We start from the raw sequence: 25,353 nt of genomic DNA, 5'->3' as shown, positions 1-25,353 counted from the left end.
TTGGAATTCTACTGTTAGGCTTTCTATCACCCTTTGAAACTATTTGTTGAGGTATTTGGATGAATATCTTGTAGAGATAATCCTCATGGATAATAGGGCAATGAATGATTAGCAGGTTTGTCAATTATTAGCCATAAGATTAAAGAACATTGAGTTGGATGGTGTCAAGTGACCTGAATGATAGCTGCTACTTTCCACTAACTTAAGTACTTTAGGCCTCAGTTTCCTCATCTGTAAAATTAAAGGGTTATTCTAGATTTAAGGTCCTATCCAGCTCTGACATTCTGTGATTCTAAAGCAACTGAACTTGGTGTTTCTGGCACTCAGTCATCCAAATAATATGCCTCAGAGCCATGTCTAGAAGGCTAGGAGGGCCTTGGACAAATCTTTTCTTTATTTGCTGCCTCCAACTCCCTCTGCCCCCCTTTCTGGCTATGATTTTCATACAAAGGAATAGCAGTTATAATTGAAGCAGACATATAGATCAGTACAAAGGATCAGCAACATATAGACCTTGGGAGGGAGTATGTAAAGGTATATTGAGGCAGCCTCATTGTGGAATCATACAGTTTTAAAACTGGAAGAAGCATCAAAAAGCCACAAGGCTAACACTGTAATTTGACCCATTTTGCTGAGATGATTATAGGTATGGTAGGGACTGGAAATATGTATGGATGTGAATACGTTCTCTTTTCCTGAAACACTATTGTAGAAATTAGTTAATAAGTATTTCTTCTTTCTCTCTCTCCTATACCTTTCCTCTGCCCTTTTTCTCTCTTTGTTATTTTTTTTCTGAGCCTTGGTCACCTTATTTTCCTTGGGCTGGAAGTGTAGTAACCATGGTGCTGATCTTACTATTGATGGGCATGGAAGCATTAAACTCCTCTGTTCCAGTCTAGGCTGGTTCATCCGTCAGGCAGCCTGATGGCCCCTAGTTCCTAACGGCTTACCATTCTGGTTCCATACTGACTGGGCACCTTATTGACTTGGCTCACGTCAGCCAACTCTTTAGGCTCTGCTGCCATGACTCTTGGCAACAAGGGAGACAATTTCTATATAAATATGTATGCACAAGATACATACAGAACTGATGGAAGATAACCATAGAGAGGAAGGCTTTAGCAACTAGAAAGACTGGGATAGGCCTCTTATAGAAAGTGAGATTTGAACTTAGTCTTGAAGGAAGCCATATTCTAGGAGGTAGAACAATATTGCCAGTATGGGGAATAGCAGGGACAAAGGCAAGGAGATGAGAGATGGCTTATCTTGTGAGAGGAATAAGTAAACCTTTCCTAAAAATCTTATAGTGTGCTAAGGGGAATAAAGTATAAGCAAATTGGAAGGGTATAATAAAAGGCTGAGAAGAGCTTTACATGCCAAACAGAGGACTTTATATTTGATTCTGTAAGTATTGGGAAAATACTGAACTTTTTTTGTTGAAGAATGTGATATGGTCTTCTGTGATTTAGGAAAGACACTTTGGCAGCTTTGTTGAGGATGGTTTGGTGTCGGGAGATACTTGAGACAGGGTGACCAGTTAGGAGACTATCATATTAGGCCATGTGAGAATTATACAGGGCCTGAAGTAGGGTGGTAGCTGTGTGAGGAAGAGAGAAGCAGATGTATCTGAGAGGTGCCTGAAGGTAGAAATAAGAAATTTGGCAGCTAAGTGGATGGATGGGTGTGTTGAGTGAAAGTGAAGAGTGAAGAGGCTAGGTTACCTTTCAGACCTGGAACCCTGGAAAATTGGTGTTACCCTTGATAATAAAAGGCAAGTTAAGAGTTTGTGTTTTGAAGATAGTTAAGAAAATTTTTTTGGATGAGAGAGAGAGAGAGAGAGAGAGAGAGAGAGAGAGAGAGAGAGAGAGAGAGAGAGAGAGAGAGACGTTAAGAGGGATAGCTGCTATAATCAGATCTTTAAATTTTGTCTTTTAAAAATTATTATCCAATATAACAGAAATGTTGTTTTTATTGCTTCAAGTTTCCATGTCTTCATAAATCTGTGGTTACTCTCTTTTACTAATGTAAATTATAATTCCTTAATGGCCAAATTGGTGATGAATCTTTTGCTTTAAAAATTTAGAAAACTGAAATTTATCTTAATTTCTTGAAACCTTTAGTTTTAAGATCTGGAAGGGACCTTAAAGGTCACCTAGGTCTGGTTTTTGTAAGAAAACTGAAGTGCAGAGAACTAAGTGGTTTTTGTACTTTTTAGGCTTTTTCATTTTTAGTTTCTCTGGAAATTTATCTTCATTTTTTTTAAACCCTTCTGCCTTAGAACCAATATTGGTTCTAAGCAGAAGAGTGGTTAGGGCTAGGCAATGGGGGTTAAGTGACTCGCCCAGGGTCACACAGCTAGGAAGTGTCTGAGGCCAGATTTGAACCAAGGACCTCCCATCTCTAGGCCTGATTCTCAATCCACTGAGTTACCCAGTTGCCCCATCTATCTTCATTTTGGAAGAAACTTTCTTCTTAGGTCCTTGGCGAGTTGTGATGCAATATCTTTAAATTTATAAAGTCAAGATTTTTATTCTTTCTTTGAATTTTTGAATTTTTCATAAGAAATTCTTATGACTTGAAAAGGCCTTCAGATTCCAAAAAAAGAAATATCAAATACTGAAGATTCAAATGCTGATGACTAGATATGGGGGAGATAATTTTAGATAATGGTTCTTGGTGACTGTCAGAAACCCACCATGTGAGCAACTACTTATTCCAATTTCTGGTACTGCTAGAGCCTTGGGTTTTCAGGTATAGATGGAAAGTAGTTTTGGTAGATTAGCAGTACAAGATCTTGCCACTTGATGTCAGTATAAAATAAAACTTTATTCTGATAAATACTACAAAATGTGAAAAAACTCAAAGCAATGCCATGACATATATCAGTCTCTTAAAATGTTTGAAGAGATTTGCCTTTGGTTGTGAATCCTCAATTTCTTGTATAATAATGGGCACTCTTTTCAAATATGCTTGTATTTTTTAAATATATGAAAGTAGCAAGCTTACTTTCAGCTATGAACATTAAGTAGTCCCTGGTTATCTTAAGTAAGATAAACTTATGAGGTGTTAAGCACACTACTAAAAGTCCTTATGTAGGTGACTTCTTGGCTTTTTCTTTTTTCAGATACTTTGTTAATCACTGAAATCTCTGGACATTATTCTGCTTATTTAGTCAGATTTACAGATTTCCTATCTGTAATTTAGATTTTTCCTTGTGCAGGATATTATAGCATTTTAATCTTCATTTGGCCTATGATTAATTAGTGCTTTTTGGGACCTACCAGAGTGGCTCATTATCAATATAGAATTATGTGCCATCTTGTAGACTTCAAGAATAGTTTTTTACATACAATATGCAAATATGAATGATAACCTAAGTTACTTTCTTTCATGTATTTTATGTCAGAGAATATCAATTATATTTTAGTAGATCTTTAGACGAAAGGCATGTAATTGTAATATGAAACATATAATTGTAATTTGAAAGTTGTGGTGCTTTAAAAAAATGAAGTAACCATGAAACTGTATTTAAATAACTGGCAAGAGTTGTATGCAGGCAATTTGGAAAATAGACTGTAAACTCTTGAGTTATTGTGAAAAGTATAGCTACCACAATAATATAGAATGATTCTATATACTATTGCTTTTCTTCAAAGTTATTTGTAAAGCAGGTATTTCAGAGTAAATTTTATTTTCCTGTTGACTTGCAATGTATTTTTAGCCTTAATTTGTAATAAAGTAACTTAAAAAAACCTTGATATTGATATAATTTTTGTAAGTTCAACATTTTAAGCCACCTTGAGGAAGATCGAATTTAACTGAATTTTTTTGGTGAGGTATCTGTTGACATCTAATTCCATTATGAATGCTAAATATGATCTTAATATCAAATAGCATTTTTAATGCTTTGGAGCAGGGGCACATGTGTGTCTGCAACTTTCTTTCTATGTGAGAATTGCTTTGAAACTTTTGGAATAGAATTTCATTATCAGTGAGAAATTATTCTTTCTAAAGAAAAATTACTCTCACTGTCAGTGAAACAGAATGAGAGTATTTAGAGATTATTTAATTTCACACATGTGGTTCTTTGGTGATAATGTGGTAAAATTGTGACAAACTTGTCCATTAGCCAGAGTGGAATTAGGGGACCCCAGGGAGTGTGCTGAGTTGTATCAATCTTGGACATTTTTGCAATGCATTTTGTATTTACATCGAGAGGCAACAAGAAACATTTCATAGCATATCTGGTCATCTTATATCATAGTACTGATGATAAGTATTTGTAAAAAGACCACCATGAAAATAAATGCTCCTTATGCACCTTCATCAATTGCCAAGTATGAAGAGGGAAAGAAATTTTGTGAAGCATCTGATAAGCTCCACCAAATTAAATTTCCAAACATTTTGATATGTGGTAGGTAACTTCACTGCAAACTTAGGAAAAGGTGAGAATCATCAGAAATATTTGGGAAAGTGTAATTAATTAAAAAGACATGAGAAGAGAACAAAGACTATTCAGAAGACTAATGTCTTTATGCCATGAATACTTCAGGAAAACAATAGCACTGGACATGGCAAACAACAAATTAACATTGTGGGGAAAAAAAAGAAAAAATAACTTTTTAATAGACAAGAAAAGGCTTGTTATTTATGTAGGAAATATCCCTGAATTAGCTTATTCTGTTTTGTGAGACCACTGAAGTGTCAAGGCAGAGATCAGAATAAAACACAAGAAGAAACATCAACTACTAATTTATATTCTTATTCTCTCATCTTTATGTAAAACCTTCTATCAAATTAGGGGTATCCAAGATGAAGTTAGTGAAAGGAAACATACACATGTTAAATTATAGGTTACATCTTCTTCATTTTACCTTGAGTATACTCTTCCCAAGGAGCCCCTTTGCCTGCCACTGTCAGTTTGGATAACTCCTTGTAAGGATTTGGACACTTTAAACTTTCATGGATGACTCTGTTAACCAGCTTAGAGAGTCCCCTTCTGGTTCTCTGTCCCTGGTAAGTCTCTGAGGGATGGGGAACTTAGGTACTTCTCAGAGTGGACTATTACTGTGAGTGGCTGAGCGCCTAGATAGTCAATAACTACTCTTTTGTGGCTGTATTAAAAACAATAAAAGAGAGAAGTTTGGTGCCCCAAAGGGAAGGTTTGGACAAAGTGGGGTACAGGGGAGACAGTAGATGTAACACATTAGTTGGCTCAGTGAGAGGAGATGGGGTTTGAAGATTTTTCCCCTTCTGCCTTCCCTCCTTAGCTAAAGCTGCTCTCTCCATTCACTCTTGTCCTTCTTATCCCTCCTCCACTACTCAAGACTAAAAGGTCTCTCCTTGATCCATTCACTCACACTCAGCTTGGGGAACAGATAACTTTTAATGTTAATTCAGTCAGGTAATACAAAAGTAATAACAGGCAGGGAAGAATAGGAAAAGGAAAGTGAGGAAAGGGGGTCCCTGTCTCTATCTAAACCCTTTCCCCTCCCTCTTCGAGTTTGTGGGAGGAACTTGGGCCTTGGCAGCCTGAGGCCCCTGAGAAAAAGTCAGGTTGACTCACCCCTGGGCAACAGGAGCTGAGGTAAAGTCTGCTCAGGTTTCTCTTTAGAAAAGTCCCTTCAATTGGGAAGTGTTGGGGGGAAAGATTTCCAGTCACCAGCAGGAAAAATGGGTGACCCTCAGGAGGAAGTCCTTTTTCCCACCTTCTCTCTTCAACGTCTCAATACCGAGAGACCCTCTCTGCTCTCCAGCCCGAGACTTCTCAGGATTCCACTCCTCGGGCCCTTCCCCTCCTTCCCCCCTCCACCCCTCCACCCCTCCACCGTCGAGGTGATCAATTTCACATACTCTGTCACATGACATAGGTTTACTTCCTGGGTGTGCCATATTGGTACTCAAAAACATCAAACAGCTATTCCTTTGAATGGGATTATGCTATGGAGAGCCTCTTTCCTTATGGCTCTTTCTCTGTCACAGTCTTTGATCAAGTAATCCATCTTGATTCCAACCCTGTATAGGATATTCCCCTCAATGATAACCTTTTTTCCCCTTAATTGGGCAAACCATCTGTAAATGCCAAGGAAAGCTTGACAGTTAAGGGAGAAATAGTAGATTATGACTATGTGAGTCGAAAATGATGGGGGGAGGGGTGGGGTGTAAGATTTGCTTCTGCTTAGTCCATGAATAAAATTAAAGGAATGGGGGAGGGCAGCTAGGTGAACAAGTCCTAGCTATATGACCCTGGCAGGTAATCCCAGTTGCCTAGCCATTACTGTTCTTCTACCTTGGAACTGATAGTATTGATTAAAAAACAGAAAGTAAGGATTCCTTTAAAAAAAAATAAAGGATTGGGTAGTAGGAAGGACCTCTGGAGAAATTTGATTTATCATTTTATTATATTTGGGAGGGTTCTATTTCATTCATGTATGGAATAGATGTAAGTGGCAGATAGGTTGATGGTGAATACAGAATAGATAGTGGAATGAAGGAAAAGGGGAGAGAATATGTCAGATCAAGGGACACAAGGCAGGCAAAGAGATTATAAGTCCTTAGTTTCTGCTTCCAGATACTGTGTTTTGCAGATGTTTTGGAACAGATATCTTTTGAGTTCTTGTGGGCCTGGTGACTGGTTTTCTGTTTCTAGTTATTGATCTCTTGGTTCTTTCTTCAGTGATTTCCTGTCCTATTGGGACCTTCTAATCAATTTATGATTTACCCACAAAATAGCTACTCTGGCTCTGGGGAGTGGTTGTGGTTTTAGTTATCATTTTTCTCCCTTTCTTGAGAGTGTGCCTTATATACTATTTTCCTTGGGTGTTTAATATTTGCTAGTACTTAGTACAAAGGTCTGAATTATTAATTTTAGGCATAAAGTATGTTCTCTATCCTGGAGTAACCATGATAGACCAAGACAAAGGGGAAAAATATATTAGGCATTTTTTTTCCCCCAGGCTTTGGACCCCCAAGGAATTGATTATATCGTATGGTGGAAAGATTTTAAGATCCAGTGTAAGCCCTCAGACATGAAGACATAGAATAAGGTTAGTTAGGCTAAATATGTTTTTGGGAAATCTTATATAAACTACTGTCAAGAAAGGAAAATAACTCGTTGGGTTTTATGAACTGTTCATTTCCATGTGGGTTGTTATAGATTTGGATGTGTTCCTATTCAACTGAGATCTTTAGAACTGCGCATGTTATTCTTCCTTTTAGTCCCTTCATGTACATTCTTGATATTTATATTCAGTAGGATTTAAAATAATCTTTCTTCTTGGTTTAGTTTATACAGATCATAAACTTTCATTTGGGACCAATGTATATATGATTAAGACAATCCTGTTGGTTATTAAGCCAGCTTTGGTTACTCAGTGAAAGAAGAATTTTCTCTTGAGAAGATCTGTTTCGTTCTTGGATGAAAAAAAGGAAATTGAAATGCTATTTGATATTTAGGTGATTTAGAAAAAAAGCACTGTATTTATGCCTGAAGGACCAGGGTTCAGATTTTGGCTTTATTACTTAATGCCTTTGTGATCTATGGTAGGCCACATAAACTTTATGAATTTCAATTTTCTTATCTGTAATGGAGTGAAATAGATGCTTTTTTTAGTTCCCTTCTAGCTTTAGACCTATTTATCCTATGAGTTTCTTGAAAACTTCATCCTTTTTTTATGTTTTTGCTAGATTATGTGGTCAGTAACTGACCCTGGAAAAAGAATTATTTTCCTTGTCATTGCAAAATAAATATTTTGGAAAAATAGATCTTAATGAATTTTTAAAGTTTAATAATATGCTTTTTCATTGACAAGACTAAAAGTGTTCTGTTGATTGACATTTGGAAAAGAGATGCCTGTGTGGGATATAATAGATACTTCAAAGGCCTATGACTTTGTAGGTTTAGGTCTGCTGATTCATATTAGTACTTCATACTGTAATTCCTCCATACCTTAATGAAACGGTAATGGTATTGTTGAGTTCTTATGTCTTAGGAATTTAGCTTCATGTTGAAACACTCCAGATTTTGCTAGGGTTGACTATTTCACCAGGCTAGTTCCCAGATAATGATAAACAGTTCATTACTGGGGAGGGTTTAAAAGGCTCTAAATTATAAATCTACTCCATTAATTTTGCTATTTGGTACACCTTATCTATAATGAGAATACAATGCCATACTTATTGCTTTTATAGTAAACTATTTTAAGTCTGTTAGGATAAAATCTTCATAGGAAATGCTTATGAATTTAGAAGAATACTTAATTCTAGGAGAATATTTTAAAAATCAGATTTAGTTTTGAATCAGTGTATTTAATGCTATATGTATCTCTGTTATACTTGAAGGGTCATTAAGAATTGCTTGTTTCTCATTTTGTCAATTCTAACTCATACACGTTTGACCTCTGAACATTTTCACTTTTTCTGAATAAATAGTACTTTAAAAGAGTCTATGTTTAACCGAGAAAACAGCAAATAAACTATACTTCGCTCCTGCTTTTCCTTAAATTTTTTTTTGAATAGAGTTCCCAGTACGTGCAGTGTGTTGCTGGATGTCTTCAGTTGATGCTGCGTGTTAATGAATATCGCTTTGCTTGGGTAGAAGCTGATGGAGTCAACTGGTGAGTATCCTTTTTTTTGTGAAAGAAAATGACATTTTAAGCATGTGAAGCAATTTTTGCTAGTAATTTTCAGGGAAACAAGTCCATTAAAATTCAAGAATGTTGTGGTTTCATTTTCATGCCTTTTTCAGTTCTCTTAAATGAATATTTATATTTATTTGCTAGGCAGATTGGCTTTGTACTAGGAACTAGAGATAAAAAGGATGAATAGAGGACATTACCTACTTAATGGTAATACAGATTAGGTAGTGAATCCCTTAAGTGAGGGTCATACAGAGTTCTGTGGGAAACTGAGGGAGGACAGCTTGCTTTGAGCTGGAGAATTATGGGAAGGTTAGGTGAGTTAGTACCTGATTTTGGGGTTTTTGTAGAATGCAGGCTCAATGAGTCAGCAGTGTGCCATTCAAATGGCAGTATGGTGTTCAAATAAAATGATGTCATAGTCTGCTTTGGAAGAATTGTAATGTTTATTATATTCTACCCTTGTCTGGAGTACTCTGTTCAGTTATAGGCACCATGATTTTTGGAAAATATAGACAAATAGTAGTATATCTAGAGGAGTACAGCTGGCATGAGGATTGGCTAAAGGAGATCAGAATTTTTCTGGACAGGATGCTATGTAGAAGGGAACAAGACAGCTGTCTTCAGATCATCAAGCATTTATTAAGTATCTATTGTGTGCCCAGCAATGTGCTAGGTGTTAGAGATATCAAAATTTTGTTATAAGATAAATTAAATTAGTTCTGTTTGATTTCAGTTGGGAGAATTAGGAGCACTGAGTAGAAATTGTCTGGAGGCAGATTTAGACCTGATGGAAGGAAGAACTTGCTAACAATTAGAATGTTCCTAAAATGGAATGAATTGTTTTGGAAGGTTGTAGTTTCTCTATAGTGCATTAGGTCATAAATTTAGAACATGAAGAGGTCTTTAGAGCCTATCAAGTCAAACTTTGCCATTTTACTGGTGAGGAAATTGCAGGGCAGAGAAGTTAAATGGCCTACATGGAGTCACAGTCTGAGGAAGGATTTGTATACAATTCTTCATAATTTCAGTACTATATCTGTTTTGTTTATTACTTTCAAATGGAGGCTGGATGACCACTAATGGTTTGAGTGTTGTAAAAGTGAACAGATGACCTCTGAAACTGCTAAAACCTCACAGAAGAAAAGGATTTTAAAAAGCAGAGGTGAGATGTGGGATACCAGGGCATAGAGACAGAATTAAAATGGAGTGTGAGCCGCAAGTCCTTTTTGGTTGGAATGTAGAGTGGATGGAGATTAACGAAAGGTGAAACAATAGTCTAGATTGTTGGATTAGTCAGGTGGACTAGATCCTTGAATGTTAGCCCTTTAAGGAGTTTTACTATTTTTGGTAGTTACTTTCTAAAGATGGGTTTTTTTTTTTAATCCAAATCTTCCATCATAAAAATCAATCCTGTGTATTGATCCCAAGGCAGAAGGGCAGTAAAACCTAGGAAATTGGAGTTAAGTGACTTGCCCTGGGTCAGTGTCTGAGACCAGATTTGAACCCAAGAACTTCTGTCTCTAGGCATGGCTCTCAATCCACTGAGCCACCTAACTGCCCCATTGATAGGTTTTGAGAAAGAGAAAGGGAAATGTGATAGTAAGTGCATGATTGGAAATTTAAGCTGAAGTGAGGCAAGAGTAGATATTGGAAGACTAGGAGGCGGGAATGAAACCCTGCACTAAAGTGGGTGAAATGAAGAATTGGCAGCAGATTAAAGATGTTAGAATAGAAACCAATAGAAACAACAAGAATTGGTAAATGACTGACTGAAAGTGGGAGGTGAGAGAGATGGAAACATCAAAGGTAGCTCCCAAGGTTTTATGCCTAAATGAGTAAAAAAATAGCAATAGAGTTAACCGTAGCAGAAATAGGGCCTACTTTTTATGATAAAAGAGTTCAGTTTTCAACTCAAAAGCTTGAAATGCTAATAGGACACTATACGTATTTAGTTGGGAGTTGGAAATTGAGAACTGAAACTATTGGGATGAAGTTGGGAAATAGATTTGTCAGTCATTTACATAGATCTGATAAGCAGGATCACAGAAATGGTTGAGATAATGTTGATTAGGGGAATTGATAGGTTACTGTACTTTTTAGTTGTTCAAAGGTTGAGATTACTTATTGGTTTTGGAGTCTTTTAAAAGCAGTAAATGTGCTAGAATTTGTAACCTTGAAATGATCATAAACATAAGTTATAAAGGAGAAAGCACAATTTGAGGCTGGAACTCAGGTAAATCTTTGAGTGGGTTCCTAAAGGCCTTATTGTTACTACTGATGAGGAGGGAAAAACCATGAACACAATTCATGATTTGTATTATCAGCTCTCATAGTTAAATATGGTTTTTCTTTGTTTTATAGTTTATCAAGATTAAATAAGTTTTAAAATATATATTTATTTTTCAGTATAATGGGAGTTTTGAGTAACAAATGTGGCTTCCAACTCCAGTATCAAATGATTTTCTCAATATGGCTACTGGCATTTAGCCCTCAAATGTGTGAACATCTTCGTTGCTATAACATCATTCCTGTTCTGTCTGATATCCTTCAAGAATCTGTTAAAGAGAAAGTAACTAGAATCATTCTTGCAGCATTCCGGGTAAGTGTTTTGATTGTGATAGCATTGTGATCATAGGGACCTCAGGGAACAATTTAGTTCAATCTATACCTTAAACAAACATCTCCTCTGTAGCATACCCATTAAATGATTTGCTAGCATTTTGTTGAAGATTTCCAACTAATGATGGAGAACTCATCACCTCTCAGTTGCATCCTGTTTCACTTTTGTAAGGAAAGAATAGAATGGAAAAAAATAATACAGAATGTATTTCTCATCTCAAATGGTTCCTAGTACTTGATTTCAAATTTCATGTTTTGAAAGCTCTTTTTGGGAAAATGCAGCCATCTTTAGTCTTTAAACACCTTCTGGAAAAAAGTCCATCTTTATTTTTTTAAGGATATTTAAAAATATTCATGTTCATTTTTTTCTTTGTCCTTTTTGAGGAAGTTAAAGGGTAAGCAGTTTTCTTTTTAACTAGTATAGAATGAATGACATTGCTCTTGAATTAACTTCTTCCTTTAATTCCTGTACTAAACTAGCTTTAATTCTTTTAAAAATTAAATTAAAATTTTTATTTAGAATATTTTTCTATGATTACATGATTCATGACTTAAAACACCCCCCTCTCCCCGCTTTCCTCCCCTATCCTGGAGTTGACAAGCAATTCCACTGGATTATACATGTATCATTGTTCAAAACCTATTTCCATGTTATTCATATTTTCAGTAGAGTGATGTTTTAACATCAAAACCCTAAACAACATCCCTATCACACTATGTGATAAATCATATGTTTTTCTTTGGCATTTCTACTCCCATAGTTCTTTCTTTGGATGTGGATAGCGTTATTTCTCATAAGTTCCTCTGGATTGTCCTGGATCATTTGCATCACTCTAATAGAGAAGCCTTATTATATTTGATTGTACCACAGTGTATCAGTCTCGTGTGTACAATGTTCTCCTGGTTCTCTCCTTTCACTTTGTATCAGTTCCTGGAGGTCTTTCCAGTTCACATAGAAATCCTCTAGTTTATCATTCTTTTCAGCACAATGTTATTCCATCACCATCAGATACCACAGTTTGTTCAGCCATTCCCCAATTAAAGGGCATCCCCTCATTTTCTAATTTTTTGTCACCACAAAGAGCGCAGCTATGAATATTCTTGTACAAGTCTTTTTCCTTATTATCTCTTTGGGATACAAACCCAGCAGTGCTATGGCTGGGTCAAAGGGTATGCATTCTTTTAAAACCCTTTGGACATAGTTCCAAATTGCCCTCCAGAATGGTTGAACCAATTCAACTCCACCAGCAATGCATTAGTGTCCCAATTTTGCCATATCCCCTCCAATATTATTTATCGCTTTCCTTTGCTGCCATATTGGCCAATCTGTTGGTGTGAGGTGGTACCTCAGAGTTGTTTTTATTTGCATTTCTCTAATCAGGAGGGATTTAGAACACTTTTTCATGTTCTTATTGATGGTTTTAATTTCATTATGTGAAAACTGCCTATTCATGTCCCTTGATCATTTGTTGATTGCGGAATGGCTTGATTTTTTTGTAAATTTGACTTAGTTCCTTATATAATTGGGAAATTAAACCTTTGTCAGAGTTTTTTATAAAAATGTTCTCCCAGTTTGCTGCTTTCCTTCTAATTTTGGTTGAATTGTAAATCATCTTTAATTCTTAAAATATGACAACCATTTTTTAGTAAAGTAAATGTGCTTTGTTTACTAAAAATGGTTGTCATATTTTAAGAGTTAAAGATGGTTTAGTATGCCTCAATATTATTTGTGACTCACTTTTTTTTTTAAACCCTTACCTTCTGTCTTGGAGTCAATACTGTGTATTGGCTCCAAGGTAGAAGAGTGGTAAGGGCTAGGCAATGGGGGTCAAGTGACTTGCCCAGGGTCACACAGCTGGGAAGTGTCTAAGGCCAGATTTGAACCTAGGACCTCCAGTCTCTAGGCCTGGACTCACTTTTTTAAAAAAACCCTTACCTTCCATCTTGGAATCAATACTGTGTATTGGTTCCAAGGCAGAAGAGTAGTAAGGGCTAGGCAATGGGGGTTAAGTGACTTGCCCAGGGTCACACAGCTGGAAAGTGTCTGAGGCCAGATTTGAACCTAGGACCCTCCCATCTCTAGGCCTGGCTCTTAATCCACTGAGCTACCCAGCTGCCCCCATGATTCACTTTTAAAAGAGAAACTTTAATTAGTAAGAAGAGCATTGGAGTCATCTGATCTAAGTTTTATTCTGTCTCTTCTACTGAACCACTGCACAAAATCATTTAACATCTTCCTCTTTTTCTCTAGGACAAGAGCTCATAAAGCTATTGAAGATTAGATAAAATTTAATATCTCTGAGCTGTTAGGCATAAGGAATAAGACAAATACAAAGAATTATGATAATTTTAAATAATGGCTACATAATCACACTGCCCAAAGCCCTCCATGATGATGATGCTCAGTCTGGAAAATTTATGAGTTTCTCAAAAAGTAAATTTTCCCTCTTTGCATATCAACTTTTCTTTTGCACTTCTTTTGAAAAACTAAGGATAGTCTCATGCCCTTGTTTTGGATAGTAATTACATAGTGTAAAGAGATCTAGAGCTGTCTAAAATTGGTTTTGTCAGACAAGAGAAATGTTAAATCTCTTGTTTGGGTCATACTTTTAAATATGAGCCAGTTTATGTTTGACTCTGTCTTGACAGGTCTACTCTAAATCATGTTTCTAAAATACCATGGTCAAAAAGGTAGGAGGGTGTGGGCGATAAGATTTATGGTTTTTCTTTCATCTATAATGACTTGAAAGAACCTTTCTTTCCCTTAGAGGTATATCAGTAAACTTCACTAAAGATGATGAAGATAAGGGACACAGTTTTCTTCTCATTTGTCTTTCCACATATTAAAATATAACATCTAGTCCTAGCTCTCCAAACTCTTATGAAGAATTGGTATGTTAATCTAGGACCTTGTTAGATTGATGTAGAGTCTAGTCAAAGATTTTAGCACTACTTCATCTCAAAATCTAGATATTTTGCCTGGAATAATTTTAATATGTTTAGCAGTTTTAAAAAAAATAAGTTTACACTGTTGTAACCTTTGACATTTAATGGGAACCATATTGTTAAAATCACATTCGTAAATGCATATCTAAACCTGAATTCAAGACTATTCAAGTAACTCTACTCCTACTGGGAGGCAATATAGTGTAACAGAAAGAACATGGGACTGGAAATCAGGAGATTTGGAAATTTTTGGACTTAAGATCCAAGTTGTTTGGTGGGGATGTCTCTCTCAATTGTATCTTTGTAGGGAGACCATTCTAGCTGCAATGCGAGAGTGCTCTGAAAACACAGATAGATGGACAGAATTGAAAAACTTAAGCAATCAGATGATGAGACACCTCCAGATTCATGGATAGGCTCATTAGAGTTTGGGGGTCAGTACCTAAACTTTGACCTTTCTAAAGAAAATAACATAAGAAAAATTAGAAGACACTTTGTCAATAACTTGCAAAGTGATCAGGAATTATTTTAAGACTCATTGCCCAAGGTGACCTGAGATGAATCTTGACGAATTGAGAAAAACTCCTGTATGGGTTTCAAAAGGAAACTTAGAAAAACAGGAAGAGACTAATGATTTCATGGGAACAATCTGGAAAGAATTGAACTATTTAAGAGGTAGGATTGATAAACAGAAAAAAGGGCATGATACTCAACCAATCGCACTTGCCCCTCTCTGAGAATAATAATTATAGGAATCACAACTTTAGGACTGATAGAAATAACTATAATAATGATTATAGAAATCATAAGTTTAGGAATGATGGCAATTCTAGAAATAGAAATAACTCAAACCAACTAACCCCACAACAGTATAACTTAAGTGGATCTCGTCCACAAAATACTCCCCTCCACATGGGGCAGAAGTTGGTACCTCTTAGACGCTATTGTTTTTGTTAATATTAACCCTTTTCAGTTTTGTCTCCCCTCCACATAGTAGCAAAAAAGAAGAAAAGGGTTTTTGAATACAGTATCTCTGTGAAATATACACATTTTTAACATTTTTGTTTTTCTTCCTACATGTGCCATACAGTATTTGAATTTTTCTCTCTTTTTTTGCATTTGAAGCACATGTCACCAGTATTGAGAAGATTTTCCTTTAACTATTTTTGATTTTTGCAATAGAATAAGCTAGATGTCCATTTGCTTAGCATATAAATGCATACCCAAAAGCTTTAGACGATGGAAACCTGCCATTTATTGATAAATGTTATGGGACTATGATTAATGGTTGTATCTGATTCTAGGAAATGGAATACAAAAAGGAGCACAGACTTTATCTCTACAGTGCCATAGAAGCACGGATTTAATTTGAATAGTGCTAAAAAAAAAAAAGAGTACACAGGTTAAAAAGAAACCAATCCAGGTGGGGTTGATGAATTTCTACACCAATATGAAAGGACTTGAACCTAGTGTGAGACTCGAGTTTCTGGTGCTTGACATATGTTAAGACGCAGAACTCCTTGAAGCACACCATGGCTTTGTCAAGGCCTCTCCTGCTAAGGACTAACACTCTGCCCGCTTTGAGCCAGGGGCTAGGAGTAAATTATTTAGTGCTTAGGCTAAATATCTTACCCTGTGCTCTCTGATTTTTTTACATCATTCTTTCTATATTTTGTAAATAAATCTCTTTGGAGTAAATTAAATTCTTCGTGACCCTATTCTTAAATAATCCAGTACAACCTTTTATAAAAAAAAAAAACCCTTCCCCCTCCCTTCCATTTTTACTGTTAGCAGTTTTATTTTTTATTTTTAATCATTGTAAAAAAAGCCATGGTATTATTAAATCAATTGATTTTAATTTTAGTATTCCTATGAAAGGAAAATAGGAGCAGTTTCTAAGATTGCTGAGACAGCCTTAATTCACGAAAATGGAAATTATTCATTATTCTTTCAGTTTTAATCAAAATAATTCTCAATCAAAAAATTTGTCACATATATACTGAAAGCCAAAAAAGATGAACCTGTAAAAACCCACCTATATTTATGTTCCCTTTTCATATTTCCTTTACCTAATTTGTATCAATCTTATATATTCCTAGTTATTTCCATAGTCTCCTCCAATAGAATGTGAGCTTCTTGAGAGCAAGTGTTATTTTAAAAATTTCTACCGAGAAGAACATTACCTGACACATCATAAAAATTTTAATAAATTGTTGTTGGTCATCTGGCCTATTTTAAAAGACATAAAATGCATGGTTATTTGTATTAATCCTTCAGAAAAAATTTACTATGTGGGATAGCTAGGTGGTTCAGTAGAAAGAGAAGCAGGCCTCAGGAGGGCCCTGGGTTCAAATCTGGCCTTCGATAACTTCCTAACTATGTGACCTTGGGCAAGTCACTTAACTCCAATTACCCAGCCCTACTACACTTCTGACTTGGAACCAATACATGGTATTGATTCTAAGATGGAAGGTAAGGGTTTAAAAATGTTTTTAATAGGGTCTTGTTTTTAAGGAAGTAACATTCTTCTTGGGGGGTGTTAATGGGGGGGCAGAGATAATCACAAGTACACAAGTATAGTACAAAGAAAACTGAAACAAACCTGGAAAAACTAAAAATTGAGGGATAAAGGTATCGTTTCATGGAAGAGATGGCTCCATGCTAAATTTTATTTCCTCCGCCCTCTGGTTCTAAGAAATCTGGAAAGTTTTTTTTTTTTAAGATTTCTTAAAATATAATGTCTAAGAATTTATTTCTGTCATAGCTATCAGTCCAGTGATTCTTAAATTTCTTCTCAAACTGTTTTCTAGTTCATTTGTTTTTGTTAGAAAATGACTTAGATTTTCTTCCATTTTCTCAGCCTTTGGCTTTTTTTTTTTAAGTATCAATTTTAAGACAGAAAAGTGGCAAGGCCTAGGCAATTGGGGTTAAATAACTTGCCTAGGATCACAGCTAGGAAATGTATGAGACCAAATTTGAACTCAGGAGGTCCTCTGGAGTGCAGGAATGACACTGTGTCTACTCTGCTATCATACTGTTCTCCTTGGCTTTGTTTTAAATTAAAAAAAAAAATTTTTTTTCTTATGGAGTCATTGGCTTCTTTTTGGTTCATTTTAATTTATGGGGAATTTGTTGCTTTTGCCATTTATAGGGAATTTTGTATCTCTCTATGTTGTTAATTTTCTTTCCAGTTCTTTCTTCCATACCTCAGTTCTTTTCCAATTTTTTCCTCTAACACTCTCTTGATATTTATAAAAATATTCTTTAGCTTTTTAGTTTTTTTTTAATGTCTTCTAGGAATTCTAGTTGAATTTGTGCTCAAGCTAGGTTTTTTACTGAGGGGAGACATTCTAGGTTTTGAATATGGGCCTTGGGCATCCTTTTTATCAGATGATTCTTTTTATATCAATTACTCTTTATAACCTTCTAGACATATGCCAAGGTTAGGCTCTGAGCACTTCTTGAGGAAAGATCTGAGCTGGTCTTGTTGTTGCTTTCATGGGGGTTGTGCTGTTCCAGGCTCTCATGGAGCACTCAGGCTGGAAGATTTCAGTTCTCCCAACATGGTCTGATACTGCACAAAGTCTAACCACTAATCCACTGATTTGAACTCTGAAAGTCTTTAGGTTGGATTTGGTGGACTCAGACATTGTTAGCCAGCTTGCAAACTGATGATTCAGAATGATAAATACAATCTTCCTTTGGGTCTGACCTATATATTCTAGTGCACATTTCAGACTAGGTTGAAAATTAGAACTGAATCCCTGTTCCATTTCTGGAATCTGAAGTCCCATAGATACCGCTTACTTCTGAACTTCCTCCTGGCCTGTGACTGCTTCTCATTTCAGTGCCACTCCTGGTTCCTTCCTCAATCTACCCTAAATCAGGGACCCAAACCTGGGAAACAAAGCTTCCCACTGGGACCTGTTTCCACACTCTCTTGTGTACCAGTAGAGATCTCGAGTATCTTCTTGTCCTGGTACAGAACATCTCCCTTGTATTGAAGCTCTTTGTACCGTGCGCTCCTGGACATATTACCCACCTTCAGGGTCAACAGGTATCTCTGACTTTCTCCTGGGTTAGAAGAATTGCTTATTGTGACTTTTTCTTAAATTTCCTAATCAGGATTTAGTCTATTGCTTTTTTTTTTGGTAGGAGTTTTAAGGACAGGGAAGCATACTGTACTTTGTCTACTTTTATCTTAACTCCCTCATCTCTGAATCTCTGGGTTTTCTCTGAAGATCCTTCTGTTTTTCTGCTCTTCCTGTCCCCCAAATACAGAGACTTTTTTGTTTAAACATGCTTATGTTCATGCTAGCAGGTTGCTGACTTATTTGCTTGTATTGGCTTTGATTGTGGCTCCCTTCCCTATTGTTCATAGTTTACCGTTAACAGTTCTGTGGGAGGCAGAAATCACTATAATTTCTCATTGGTTTTCTTGAACATTATTCAAATATGCAATATTTAGTTTTGTTTTAGACTAGGTTTGTTGGGAATGGGTTGTCTTCTGTTCTGGCAGCCATCTTAACCAGAGATCCCTTTCATTGACTTTTTAAGGTCCTCTGTAATTTGACTACAGTCTAACTTTACAACTAACTTTTATTTCCCTAGATCAAGCTGTGTGCTTTAGGGCCTCTCTTCTTTACACATGTCATTCTCCATGTCAGACTCAATATTCTGTGCTTATCCTTATTGACTTCTCTATTGACTGAAACTGCTGACTATATCTTCTGAAATATTTTTCTTGTCTGGGTATATGTTATCCTGTATCATGTATTTCTCTTCATATACTTTCTCTAACTTCTTTTCCTCTTTTATCTTTCTTATCTTTCCTTGTAGATTTTTCCCTCTTAATTACTCCATAAGTAAAAGCTTGTGAAGAAAGCAAACCTCTCTTTATGGGTAAAAATTTAGTAATATTTCTTTATTATTAGTGAGTATTAGAAAAAGGTATCAGATTTGAACTTAGAAGAAATTGGATGAAGTTTTAGCTCCAGTACTAGGGTAAATTACTTTCTCTGAACCTCCATTTTCTCATCTGTTAATTGGGGATCTATTAAACAAACCTTGTAAATATTTATAATACTCAGCTTATCCGGTTCCTCAAAGCATTTTTGCAAACTAGCATGCTATATAAATGTATTAATTATAATTATTCATCATTTAAGAAAATCCTATTCATGATGTGGAGGTTTTTGAAAGCCAGTGGAGTATGTTTTACCCTGTCAATGATAGCTGTTTTAGGACTCTGTAACTGAATAAGGGGATTCTCATTTCTATTTGGTTTGGTTAGTAGGTGGCGAGTTCCTTGAATGTGACAACTCATGAAATAAAAAATAAGCAAATGGTGTTTGTTTTATACAGCCCACTCTTTTACAGGGTTAGGGAAGAGGCTTTGAAGAAAATGAACAGTTTTTAGATAATTTATGTCAGCATTAGTTTAATTGTCATATGTTATAGATGCTTGATAATGGGACTAATCTTTTTTTTTTTTTAACCCTTACCTTCTGTCTTGGAATCGATTTCCAAGGCAGAAGAGTGGTAAGGACTAGGCAATTGGGGGTCAAGTGACTTGCCCAGGATCACACAGCTAGGGAGTATCTGAGGCCAGATTTGAACCTAGGATCTTTGGTCTCTAGGCTTGGCTCTCAATCCACTGAACCACCCAGCTGCCCCCTGGGGCTAATCTTTTTACCATCTTAAAGGATTTTAAGTGCAATAGGCAAGTAGCCATGGGGAAAAAAATTAGCCTCTTTTTTTAAGGTGTTGGCATATATTTGGGATGTGAAATATCTGATGTTAACCATTTCCCAGATGGCCTAATGTCATCTGGCCTTTTGGGCAGGCACTGAGTTCCCAAAACCATTGAGGTAGACAGCTATAAATCTTTACCATAGCTTTTAAAAGTCTTGAGTGACAGTGCCCCCCAGAGTCCACAACATAGGTGATGCTCTTTTTATAACATCTGTCTTCTATATACAAACATGTTTTCTTTCCTTCCTTTTTAAAAATTTGAAACAATTCATAAATAAAATGTTTCATGCATTCATTGATAAGTTTTTATTTCTTTTTTATTAATTTAAGAAACCATTACATTTTCTCTAAACAAAGTTGTTTTCTTACTTACATGACCTTCATTAGATCTCTTCCCCTTACTCCCTTTTGGGTTACTGACTTTTGTTTACAGAGGATCCACAACCTGTAGATATACAATATTAATATTATTTCAGAATTTGGGAATTTGCAGTGCATTACCAGTGGACAAGAATGCTTAGTATTTGCTATTGGTTATTTTGTTAAAATTCTGGAAAACATTTTGAGGAGTCATTTCACCTGAATCATTTGTCAGATACTTATAATCAAGTGCTAATTTGTAATATATGGAGACTGTCAAATTAATGCTCTCTTAAGCCTTAAACTTTTTTTTATATCTGCTGAGATATTTTTATATCCAGAGAGAAAGGAGAGAGATTTTAGATGAAGGGTAGTATACATTCATAAATACAGAAATGAAAATACTTTATATAGGCGAGGGATGCTATGAGGATCAGCATAATTAGAGTAGATTTAGTAGTAGTTGTAGTTAGGATATAGTGAAAGATAGGAATTGAACCAGTATTTGAAGGGTCTTAAGTACTAAGCCTAGAAAAGTTGGCCTTTATACTGATTCTAGGGAGTCATTTTAAGGGTTTTGAGCAGAGGAATGACATAATGAAGACTCTTAAGATTAATCTGGTGTTATTGGTCAGGTAAATCAATGACATTAGTTCAAGGGTTATTTTAAATAATGCAATTATGAAATGATAAGGTCCTTAATTAAAATGGTAGAAAAGAAAGCATGAACCGAAGAGGGTCTGCTTACTTATTAAATAAAATCAGTGATGTGACTTTTCCTTAAGGTTACTACTCTCTGTAGTAATTCTGACTAGGTAATTTGGACTCAGGTAGTTATGGCTGGGTATTTCATTTTTTTTTCTTAGTAATAATGTGGGATATAAATTATTTTGCCTTGTTTTTGTAAATTTGTTCCTCAGATTCACTAATCAGCTAGCTTGTAGATAGGTTCATTTAAAATGGTTATTTAATAGTTATTTATTTTATCTTCTATACATTGCATTCCTCATTTTAAGTCTGATTTGAAATGTACATTTTTCTAATTTAGAACCTTTTAGAAAAATCAACTGAAAAGGAAACTCGCCAAGAATATGCCCTGGCTATGATTCAGTGCAAAGTTCTGAAGCAGTTGGAGAACTTGGATCAGCAAAAGTATGATGACGAAGATATCAGTGAAGATATAAAATTTCTTTTAAACAAACTTGGTGAAAGTGTTCAGGATCTTAGGTATGTTGTAGAGGTTTTTGAGTGTGCACATATAAAAGCATATATTTAAGGCAAATTGGGAACATTGATATTAAATTAGAATTAGACAAAGACTCACCATTTCCCTCCCCCACTTCCCAATTACAATTTGAGAGGCCTGTTAAAAATTAATGCTGTGGTGTGTTACAAAGCCAAGAGTCTTCCTGATGTCCCAGAGATTTTAATTAGGTAGGGGAGGATGTGGGGATAAGACAAGGGTGAAAATTAAAACTAATCTCAATAATAAAAATATTATGTTTTAAAGATTTATTAATGATCATTAGAAATAAAGGAATAAAAGGGATACCAAATAAAGACCATGTGCCCATGGCTGATTAGCCCAATGCTTACCACCACCAAGCTCACTGTCATCTAGCCAATGAAAGCCCCAAGAGGACTGCCCACTCACTCATATCTTCTGTCTTACAGGAAGTTTGTAATGACAGGAAGTCAGTGGGCTCCTGGGAAATGTAGTTCTTTTTTTTTTTTTAGGGTAACAGATTTTTCAATTATACACAGGTATGTGGACTCAGTAGAATGTGATAGAGGCATTATGAAGATAGAAAAACAAAATGTATAAAATGTACCAAGAGGAAGAGATTCTGACTAAAGGTTGGGAGGGAGTCACGGTTTAAGATTTTTGAAGGTTTTATGGAGCAGATATTGTTTTAATTAGGAATTTATTCATCAGGTGAAGATATCTTATGAATAGACAGATAAAACAAAAGCCTGAAGCTTAAGGACAAAGACAATGTTTAGAGGATTTTAGGACAGAATGATTTAATTTGGCTGAAGCAAAAGCTGTGTGGTTGTTTGATAATATTAGAAAGGTGTGGGTGTGGTGCCATGTTTTGGGTGACATTTAATAGCAGACAGAAGAGTTTGAACTACCATGAATTTTTGAAGAGGAACATTCCTGGATCTCTGTTTAGAGAATATTAGTCTGGCAGTGATATATGTAGGATGGAGCCAAAAGGCAAAAGATTAGGTATGGCATAGCTTATGAGGGGGCTATTGAAATCTTGGTAATGAGGGATCATATTAGGGGCCAGTAGTGATGGAAATAGAGAAGAGGTAGATTGTAGAGATAAAAAGTATTGGAGATATCCTTTAGTCAGCTTGATTTTTAGGGCTGATGATAGAGATTGGACAGTTATTGCTAAAATGGTCTTGAAGCTGTAGGAGTAATTGAGATTATCAGGGAAGAGAGAGTGTAGGTAAAAGCAGGTAACTTGAGGGAAGTACTTAAAAAAATATGTAATGTTCTTCTAAAATGAAATGAAGAAACTTTATTTTTTATATTTTTCATTCATGAATAAATGCTCATTTGTAGAGAAGCATAATCTAGCTATACTTACCAACCTCCCTTCCTCTCTTAGACAGTTCTTATCTGAAAAATAATATTACTAACACTTAGTGGTGAATTTGCTATGGATTTCAAATCTTTATTTTGTTGGGTTGCTTAATGATAAAAAGTTACTGTGTCACTTTTTTTCTTTAAAGTTCAGAAGTCGTTTTTAAGAGTTATTTAATGATAAATGAACTAGTTTTCTGAAAGGTTAATAACCTTCTGATCAACCTGGATAATAAATCCTGACCCACTTATTTGGGCTTGGAAAGAGGATAATATATAACTTCAACCTTTCATGATCACATGAAAAATAAAAATAATCCTTTGTCACTGAGTTAATAAATTTTTTTATAAAAGGCCTTCTAATAAATGAACTTAACATATCATCAGCAAACATCCATATTTATCTGTTAGAACTCAATAATTTACCTCCCAGCCTCAACCATAGAAAAGCCTTCTGTTCTAACAAATATATAGTCAGACAAAAAATATAGCCATACTTGACCACATCTAGAAATGTTTTTACCCTATTAGAACTGGGGTGTTTGCTTATTTCCAGGCTTCTGAAATGTCTCCATTTTTGACAGATCTTTGAAGATGGTGGATGCTGGTTTCATGATGAAAAATTAAAAAAAAAATTTTTTTTTCCCTAGCATTTTGGATTTAGGATTGCAGACAGTTTCCTGGACTTGGAAATTAGAACTTATTTATGTGCTCTAGCTCTCCTGTTCTCCCTTAACCACATGTTTTCTACCTTTTTCAGTAAAAAAAAACAAAAAAAACCCCAGCTTTTTAATTAATACAGAAGTAAGAGACATTTGAATAGTTTGGCATTGTCTCTATATATCCTTTTTTTTAGCTTCCTTTCCCTTGCTGATTTTTCCTTCTTGTAATAAAAATTTTTTATAAAAGCAATTTTTATTTGCTCTTGCTTTTCACAAGTCTGTGCTCATTTATGCCCTTCCTGATACTCTTTAAGGGTTCATTACACTCATCCATTCTTATTTGGTTTGTGACCCTGCTTACATATTTTATATTTGAACTTCAAAAATTAGGCCTGCATAGCATATTCATCCTTTTACGTGACTCCCCATTTCCATCATTTGGAGTATAAGAGATTGTCACTAAAAAATTTAATTTTTACAATGTTTTTATTCCTTTCAGGAGCTCTTGACTATGGGATCCCAACTTTTTAAACATTAAACTTTTGAAATCTGCTTGCTAATTTTGGGGGCATATTTTCATGTTCAGAGTTTCTCTCCTTATCTCTCATAAACTTTTCTACAAATTGTTACTCCATAAGTTCCAATTGCTTCCAACTCCAACAGTCATTTCTTTCTCAACCTTGATGGTGTTCAAGATTGTTTTCAATGCCTCTATACTATATATGAAGATAGCAAATGATGAGGAAGATAAGCCAGGAATTTATCTGCTACTTTGTATTTTGCAGAGACTTCAAATAGTTGTTTGGATAGTTGAGAAATTCTTTTGTTAACTACTTTTACCTTCTGTCTACCTGTTTTCCTGCTTACTTCACATAGCTATATTTCTGGTGCATGGTAAGCACTTAATAAATGTTTATTGACTAACTTTTCCTTACCTTTAATTTTCAACCAAATGTTCTTTACTGTGACTTCTCCATCATGTTTTCATGGATTTAAAAGTCATCTGTGCTTAACATAATAGGGCTACTTCACCATCTCCTCAGTCAGATTTCATTGAATCATCAGATTCATTTAGGTCTAGTCCTTCTAGTTCAAACTATAGCAGGAATCCCTTCAACAACATCTATAAGAAATTATATGATCTCTACTGGACCTCCAGAGATGAAGGAATTCCTTTACTATCAACATAGCTCATTTCCACTTTTGTCCCATGCTTATCACAAGGAAACTTTTCCTTATACCAAACTGAAATCTGCTTCTGGAATTTCTTTCCTTTGTTCCTAGTTTTGCTTTTAGTCTGCTAGTTTTTAACAAAACTTTCTTAGATTCTCTTACAAAAGATAGGCCTTCAAATACTTGAAAGTAACTCATTTCATTCTTTTTAAATGACGAAGGTATATTTTTCCTTTTGATATATTCTAGTTGTGAATCCTTTTGCATCAAATCTCACTTATACCTATGAAGTTCTATGTACACATCTGTGCCTCCGTGTGGTATATAATCTCTTCTTAAAATATTTTTTTTCCGATTACCATGTAATAATAAATTTCTACACAAATTTCCCCTAGTTTATATATGATTGAATTTATTTCCCTCCCTCCCTTCCCTTCTCCCTCTTGGTGCTGGCACATGATTCAGTCTGGGTTATACATGTAATATCGTGTAAAACATTTCCATATTATTCATTTTTATGAATAATCTTATAAAACCAAAACCCTAAAATATGAACCCAAATAAACAAGTGAAAAATTGTATGCTTTAATCAGTATTCTGA

The 25,353-nt window shown here is 35.3% G+C and overlaps 1 protein-coding gene across 6 annotated transcripts in view; it reads left to right on the top strand.

Moving 5' to 3' along the window:
• The window catches only part of ATP6V1H (ATPase H+ transporting V1 subunit H), an 87,254-nt gene that overhangs the window by 25,195 nt on the left and 36,706 nt on the right, over positions 1-25,353 (top strand). For all 6 annotated transcript variants that reach the window (XR_464424.2, XR_008917716.1, XM_056823918.1 and 3 more), the window contains 3 exons: positions 8,518-8,615; positions 11,046-11,238; positions 21,367-21,545. Coding sequence is in view for 4 of the 6 variants with exons in the window: in XM_056823918.1 (XP_056679896.1) it covers positions 8,518-8,615; positions 11,046-11,238; positions 21,367-21,545 (470 nt within the window). In the remaining 2 variants the exon portion in view is untranslated. The remainder of the gene's footprint in view (positions 1-8,517; positions 8,616-11,045; positions 11,239-21,366; positions 21,546-25,353) is intronic.

Source organism: Monodelphis domestica, chromosome 3 (assembly GCF_027887165.1).
Source record: "Monodelphis domestica isolate mMonDom1 chromosome 3, mMonDom1.pri, whole genome shotgun sequence".
Classification (NCBI taxonomy): Eukaryota; Metazoa; Chordata; class Mammalia; order Didelphimorphia; family Didelphidae; genus Monodelphis; species Monodelphis domestica.
The sequence above is the reverse complement of the archived record's forward strand: the minus strand, read 5'-3'. Positions and strand labels throughout refer to the sequence as shown.